Source organism: Danio rerio, chromosome 4 (assembly GCF_052040795.2).
Source record: "Danio rerio strain M-AB ecotype USA chromosome 4, GRCz13ab, whole genome shotgun sequence".
Lineage (NCBI taxonomy): Eukaryota > Metazoa > Chordata > Actinopteri > Cypriniformes > Danionidae > Danio > Danio rerio.
Genome location: NC_141024.2, coordinates 57,584,310 through 57,592,525, shown reverse-complemented (window position 1 = coordinate 57,592,525; position 8,216 = coordinate 57,584,310). Strand labels below are relative to the sequence as shown.

The 8,216-nt window shown below is 36.5% G+C and overlaps 1 protein-coding gene across 1 annotated transcript; it reads left to right on the top strand.

The window, feature by feature from the left end:
- The first annotated feature begins 1,394 nt into the window (after window positions 1-1,394).
- Window positions 1,395-6,928, top strand: LOC137490873 (uncharacterized). The gene is made up of 3 exons (XM_087249198.1): window positions 1,395-1,450; window positions 2,099-2,243; window positions 4,761-6,928. Exons 2-3 carry the CDS (start codon window positions 2,159-2,161, stop codon window positions 5,717-5,719), a joined length of 1,044 nt encoding a protein of 347 aa, XP_087105324.1. The 5' UTR covers window positions 1,395-1,450; window positions 2,099-2,158; the 3' UTR covers window positions 5,720-6,928.
- Window positions 6,929-8,216: the final 1,288 nt, after the last annotated feature.

The following is an 8,216-nucleotide window of genomic DNA, read 5'->3' as shown; positions in this document are numbered from 1 at the left end:
GACTAAATGAATTGATTAGCCCTATATTAGAATCTTTGATTTCATATATTCATCTTCTTTTCAGCCTAGTCCCTTTATTAATTTGGGGTTTCCACAGCGGAACAAACCGCCAACTTTTCCAGCACATGTTTTACACAGCAGATGCCCTGCCAGCCGCAACCCATCCCTGGTAAACATCCATACACACCCACTCACATTCATACACTACAGACAATTTAGCTTACCCAATTCACCTGTACCGCATGTCTTTGGACTGTGGGGGAAACCGGAGCAAGCAGAGGAAAGCCACACTAACTCAGGGAGAACATGCAAACTCCACACAGAAATGCCAACTGACCCAGCCATGGCTCAAACCAGCGACCTTCTTGTTGTGAGGCGACAGCACTACCTACTGCGCCACTGAGTCACCCCTCTTTGATTTTTATACATCTTAACATTCAAATAGGATGCAGAACCATGCCATCGCATCCCTTACCACTCCATCACAATAAAAAATGTGACAAGGTGGTAGCATCCAAAAATGGCCGCAAATCACCTGTGGTCATGTTCCTCACCTAGCTTACATTAATTCAATCTAAATTTACTCCTCTTTAAAAATGTAAAATAAATAAATAAATAAGTTTACCCTATCTATTTTGCATGACGGGTGTGGTTGGGTTGAGCTTGACAGACCCTGTCTAACAAGAAAAAAACAAAAAATTACGTAAATGAATTTCCGTAATTCCCTGCTTTTAGTCTCGGAGGGTGCAGGGCCTGATGTCAATTCTGTTTTGTGATGTCATTTTAAGCAAAGCTGATTTACATTGTTCTTTCTCTGATGTTGTGAATTTTATTTTACTAATGGGTAAATGTCATGTTCATTGCTGTCAGTGGAAGAAGTGCAGACCCTCTTTTAGATCTTTTCTTTCTGAGGTAGAGAAAGTGGCTCAAAGCTTCAAATGCTTCAGAAATCAAAGTAAAATAACTGAAGCTCTCTGTACTTTATTTTCATAATATTTATTGTTAGAATGTTTTGTTTGTCCTTTGATGCAGGTCTTTTGTACAGCTCCTTGCTCCTTGTTGCAGTCGTAACAATTTTTATTTATTTTATTTATTTTAATAGTAAATATGCCTTGTGATGTTGATTGTTCCCTGTTTTGTGATGTTAAATTATTTCAAATAAAAAAATAAAATAAAATAACTTAGACTTAGTGGATTAAACAAGTTTTTCTAAATTGTGTTAAAATGTTTGGATGAAAAGTTTTGATAAACTTCAAATACTGAATGTCTGTGTATGTGAGAGAGATAGCACATATGTTGTGTGAGATGGAAAACGAGGGAGAAATTTGTTATGTCCTGACTGCAACAGTGAGTGGCAAAAAAGCTGAACAAAAAAAAGACTTTTATTTTGGCGTGGTGTGTGACGTCATAAGGCTGCGCCGCTTCCGCGCTGTGATTCAACTGGAGGAAGGTTTGTTTTAGAACTTTTACACAGATATAAACCGATTGATTCAAGTTTAGGTTTTTCTTCCGATATTATGTATCTGCTGTTCACTATTATTTTAATCCTTCGTTCAACGAAGTACTATTTTAATAACAGTAATCGAGGGTTATTGTTTGAACAACATAAATGTGTGTATTAAGTGTTTTAATGAAGGTTTAATTTATTAAATAGCAAAATGTCATTCTATGCTAAGTATACATCACTATATATGATAAATTGAGTACTAGTTTTTATCAGATTATTTGTTGCAATTGTTTCATAGAGGTAAAGTTGGTTTCATATTCACACATTCAGACTTTCACCTTAATAATATAATTTCTTTAAAGTATTATTTTCAAACTCTAAATAGCGAAATCATATTAGCACTCAATGACTATCAAAGTATAACATTGTTCACAATCCAATAAACAGTGTTAATGTTGTTTTCAAGCCACACTTGCATGCTAATTCAGATCGAATATTCAAATTAACATGGTAAACAATATAGAGACTTCTAAATGAACAAATGTGTGAATATAAAACCAACTTTACCTCTATCATACAAAGAAACTGTTGAAGCAAGTGTTGAAGAGAAGCTATTTTGTTTCTGTTCATTGTTTTGTTCATTTTAAACAGAATAAAGTGTCCAAAAACAGAAAAACTGCTGAAGCGACTGATCTCCACACTGTTATAAAGATGATGTTTATTAAAGAGGAGAGTGAAGATGTGAAGATTGAAGAAACATTCACAGTCAAACAGGAAGATCTGCAGGAACAAACAGGTTGGTTTTCATTCTCAAAGACCAACTCAGTCATTTTAGGCCTTAAAAAGTCTTACATTTACTGAAATATTGTGTTATAGGTCTTAAATCTTTTTTAACTAGTCTTCATTTTCCTTTGTTCATGTTCTGCTAATAGAGGTAAAGTTGGTTTTATTTTCACACATTCAGACTTTCCCCTTAATAATATAATTTCATTAAGGTATTATTTGCAAACTCTAAATAGCGAAATCATATTAGCACTCAATGACTATCAAAGTACAACATTGTTCACAGTCAAATAAACAGTGTTAATGTTGTTTAGAAGTCATACTTGCATGCTAATTCCAATCGAATATTCAAAGTAAGATGGTAAACAATATAGAGACTTCTAAATGAACAAATGTGTGAATATAAAACCAACTTTATCTCAATGGTCTGCTACCCAATCTGGCCAAAAGCCACACAATCACCAACAATCCATCTCAATAAAACTTTCAACTTTTTAATTTAAAAAATCACATTTTAACTCCATTTATCATAATGGTAAGGACTACTGAGGATATCGACCTGGACATATTGTTGTGTATAGATTTAGTTTATTATAGTTTTTAAAACGTTTGTTCATTTGTTTTTTATTTTATAGAAATTTTATTTTGGGTAAAAAAGTGTGTGGATCCAAGTAGAGCTCTTTTGTTTTTACACAATATTTAAGATCTTTTGATCAGAAATATCTAAAATATTTTAATATCATTATTATTAATATTAATTTATTAAATTTATTAAATATTATATATAAAAATATTTTTTCATCTGGGCCGTTTGAAAAAAATCCTTAGTCTAAAATTTAATTCATAATGGTCTTAAAAATGTCTATAAAATTCTTCAATTTAACTTGGTGACACCTGTAGAAACCCTGATTTAAAGTATGTCAGAAAACGTGGATGACTCTAATTTTAAATATGCTGAATGAAATTAAAAAATTAATTAAAGTAATTAATTATTATACAACATTGTACAGTTTTCTAAACTATACGATGTTGCTGTGGGGCGACGTGAAACAAAACAAACAAATTATAGTGGAAAAATAACGTTTAGCATTGCACTGCAACAACTGGCCAACAAACTAGTCTACAAATGACTTTTGCTGCTTAAGAAATGGATTACAGCATGCTGATGATACGCAAACATTTGAGTGTAAAGTTCGTCAGTATTTACCATATGCTTCATGTACCAACAGGCGCAGCCATTGGAATCTTTTTGCTTTTTAAAGAGCCCATATTATGGTTTTTTGAAAATGCCCTTCCATGTTGCACAATTGTTAATTGTACTTTTTTTGCATTGTGGGAGTTGAGGCTTCCAGGCAGGCCCACTAGTTGTCCCTCGTGGGCGGTGGTGGGATACAACACAGAGTGCAGTGTGTGTTGTGTGCTCACGTGTGCTTGTGTGTGGTGCACTTTCGGTAAACCATTTGTATTTTTGCGGAGTTTTGTGCTACGTAACTAGTTTATATGCCACCTGTGAGCCTCTAACTCCTCCCATTGTCATTGTTGTTTCTTGACGTGACTGTGCTGCTACTATTGGCGATTAAGCTTTTAAAAGAGATTTTTATTTTGGATAATTAAGGAAAATAAAGTTAATTATTTATTTCGTCTCATGCTTTTTCCTTACACCAAGAACCTGTGGTAAATTCCCTGTGATCAGGATGGCGTAGTCAGCTTCAGTTTAGTATTCATTTTCTCCTAACTTACCGTTCCGCTGCATTCGCAATCATAAAAAAAAAAAGTTATAATAGAGGCCGATGGAGGAAAAACAGCCATAAATTTAACGAAAAGGGAGTAAATTTGCCCAGAGTGCTTTTTTAAGCATTTTCCCAGATTATGTCAAAATAAGATGTCCCCAAATAGCAGTCCGTTTGCTGAAACACAGAGAAAGTTTTGGCCAAATTAAGCCTCAAAATCACCCCAAAATGGATGAAAATGACCCAACAGCACACAAGGGGAAAGGTGCACATTTCAGCCTTTATGCAGATGCTGTACAGGTATGTCTCATGTCTGTGAGGCAAATATTCAGCTGTTTGTTCAGCTGTTACCCCAGAACTTTTTTCTGATGCGTTTACCGGTCAGGCACAGAATAAACAAGTATTCCCTGTCTGCTTTACAAATTTTAGAAAAACATTTTGTTGTAATTATGAATGTATACAAATAAAAATAGGCCACTTACAGCTTTCATATATGTGTCTTATCCATATGACCAAAATGACCAAAAAGACTGACAGTTTCAATTTACTAAAACTTTTATGTTAGGCAACTTTGACACAATTTACATTGTAAAAGCACTAGATAAATAAAGATGAATTGAATTGAATCTGCTTAAATGTTTACACGTTAATGGACCAAACACAATATGATCTCATTTATTTTACATTTAATGTGCATCAAAATTACAGTGTGTGTAGCCAATGTTTCCAGTGTCTTTTCACTTTTCAGCTTTTGATGAGAGTTTTTAAGACTTAATGAAAACATGTTTTATTTATTTCAGACCTGATTGAAGAGAATGAGGGGAATAAAGAGGAGGAACATCATGTCAAAATTGAGAAAAAAACTCATTTACATACTGATGGTATTTTAAAAAGGAGAGACAATAATCCTTTCGTCTGCACTCAGTGTGGAAAGAGTTTTGGAAGAAAAGACTATCTTAAAATTCACATGATGATCCACACTGAAAAGAAACCATTTACATGCACCCAATGTGGGAAGAGTTTTAAACAACCATCATCCCTTAATCTACACATGAGGATCCACACTGGAGAGAAACCATTTACATGCATTCAGTGTGGAAAGAGTTTCAGCTGCTCATCGCACCTTAATCACCACATGAGGACCCACACTGGAGAGAAACCATTCACATGCACTCAGTGTAGGAAGAGTTTCAGCCAGTCATCATCTCTTAATCAACACATGAGGGTCCACACTGGAGAGAAACCATTCACTTGCACTCAATGTGGGAAGAGTTTCGGCCGATCATCATCCCTTAATCAACACATGAGGGTCCACACTGGAGAGAAACCATTCACTTGCACTCAATGTGGGAAGAGTTTCGGCCGATCATCATCCCTTAATCAACACATGAGGATCCACACTGGAGAGAAACCACTCACCTGCACTCAGTGTGGTAAGAGTTTTAGCCTATCATCAAACCTTTTTAAACACATGAGGATCCACACTGGAGAGAAACCACTCACCTGCACTCAGTGTGGTAAGAGTTTTAGCCTATCATCAAACCTTTTTAAACACATGAGGATCCACACTGGAGAGAAACCATTCACATGCACTCAGTGTGGGAAGAGTTTCAGCCAATTATCACACCTTAATAAACACACGAGGATCCACACTAGAGAAACCATTCACTTGCACTCAGTGTGGAGTTTCAGCAAACCATCATCCCTTAATATACACATGAGGATCCACACTGGAGAGAAACCATTCACATGCACTTAAGCCGTGGTCACACTGGACTTTTCTCCCCATAGACTTCCATTCATACGCATGCAAATGCGTCAGACCGGAAACACAAGTTTTGCAGATCACTGCATGGCAAAGTTCAAGCTTTGTAAACTCTGATCTGCGAAATCGCATCACTTGACTGTGCGAGACCAATCAAAGATCAAAACATGACCTCTCTGGACAGAAATGTAAAATATGGATCAATCGCTTACTTTTTAAAAATGTCTAATCATTTTGTTTAATTCCGCCCCTTTTTGCAGCGCCATACAACAGAATTTTGCATGCTCAAACTCTAGTGTGACCACAGCTTCGGTGTGGGAAGTTTCAGTTACTCATCAGACCTTAATAAACGCATGAAGACCCACACTGGAGAGAAACCATTCACATGGATGCACAGAGCATGCTCAGGATGTTTCATGTCTGAATAATGTTTGAAAAGGCTGAGTGACGCTATACTGTTTTCCAACACTCCTACACTGCAGTAGGTGGGGTTGTAAATGTGTTGCGCTCTTGGCGTTTACTGTTGATGGCAGCACCTCTGCGGCTTAAAATCTCTTTGCAAGTGATTGTACAGGTGCGGATACATCTGTACTCTACTCTACAGTGTATTCATGTTGTTTTGGATGATGTTCTCTGTCTGACACACTAAATGAGAAACATCACTAGGAAGACACCCCACATCAAAGAAGAGGGAGCTCCAGGACAGTTTGCAGTATATCAGGGCCTCAAGTTTAAAAAGCCCATTCAATTGTCCTGTGTTGCATATTTTATTAGTATCTTTACTTTTAGGTTCAAGATTCTTTCTAGTTTACTACATTTACTTTTTTGAGTAGAATACAAGCTAGATGAATATTTTCCGATTTAGGCAGAGTGACAGGTATTAAGTTTTACAATATTAATACACTTTGATGATCCCAAGACTCCTGATTGGATGCCTGCATTACTCATCAATGGATATATAAAAGTTGTTGAGCTAGCTAACCTAGGATGCTGTGGCTACTCAGGAGTGCTCATGGCAAGACCTGCCATCTCATTGACTCTTTAACCTTATGGTTTTGTTTTACATTTCTTATATCATGTAGGTAAAGAGTTGTTGTGATTATATCCTAAGTTTTTTATTTTCATTATTATCCCTAGACATTTGTTGATTGCTTTGATTAGTCTATGAGTTACATTTTATAATAAAAATTTGCATTCAGGCTATTTTGTTATCTCCTCTCTCTTTCATGTTGCGACTCAAACAAGCTTTCTCAGGATGGATGGACCAGTGTGCGAGATGACTGAAGGCGTAATAATGAAATAAATGCTCAGGAAGCCCCAACACTTTTTTTATCAACTGACTGTCATTGTGTACTCCTATACAACCAAGGGTGCTTATTGTTCCAGAGAAATTAATTGACTAAATTATCAAACTGTTTTAAATATAGAAAAGAAATATTTACAGGGATATACTGAAGTAGAGAAGTAACTTTAGGAAGGCAATTCATTTTGATTATGATAGTTTGTTATTTTGAGTACCTCAGAGCACTGGTTCCTAATTCTGGTGCTTGTGCAAAATGAGTTGACAACAGACCCAAATTAATTTCATCTTTTATTAATAGATCTTAGAATCAAACCTGAGAAACCACAAAAGCAGAGATTTGGCTTATTGTTAACTGCTTAAGATCAATTTGCACCAGATCAGCAAGAGACAATGTTTGAGTTTCCTTCGCTGACTGGCCTCGACGAAACACTGCGTCCTGATTGGTTGGTGACTACGCTTCAGTGATGTCTTTGGGATTCACTCACTTGTGAGTGGAAGTTGTTCTGGGTTACCGGACGACAGACTCTGCTGAAAGTCGATTTGCAGAAGTTTTTTTTTTCGGTTTTATTGGTTCCAAAACTTTAGGAGGTTGCAAGGAAGGTTCTTTGTGACCCGATTGGATGGCGGTGCGGTGTTAGACAGCAGCAGTGAGAATGAGCGAGCTAACGCAAAAAGCTAAGTTTTACTGTTGCAGTAGGTTTTTAAGTGATTTGGTTTGGTCCATTCCAATGGCACTATCTTCCAATGAGCAGTTGCCATGGAGGGCAGGCCCACGCCCTATACCATTACCCAGATAGCAGGTAGTAATCAACCTGAGCTCGTCTCTGACTCGGCATCGGCGAGTGTTATCCGGGCCGAGTCTGGACCGCAGCTCGCTCCCGCACAAACTGCTGATACATTTTCAACGTACGTGAGCTTTTCAGACTTTACTAATTGCTTCACAAACGGCAGAAATGGTTTATTGTTATTAGCTATCATCATCATCAAACATTTTCCACAATGGTAGGTCAACAGTGTTTAGTAACTTACAACTATCTGATCCAAAAGGTTTCTTATTTTAAAGAAATTTGACCTATTGACTTAATCTGCTTTCCTATGGGTTTCATAAACTGGTTTGTTCATTGTCACAAAGGGCCTGTTTCAGAAAGGAAGTTAAGTGAAAACTCAGAATATTTTAACCCTGAAATA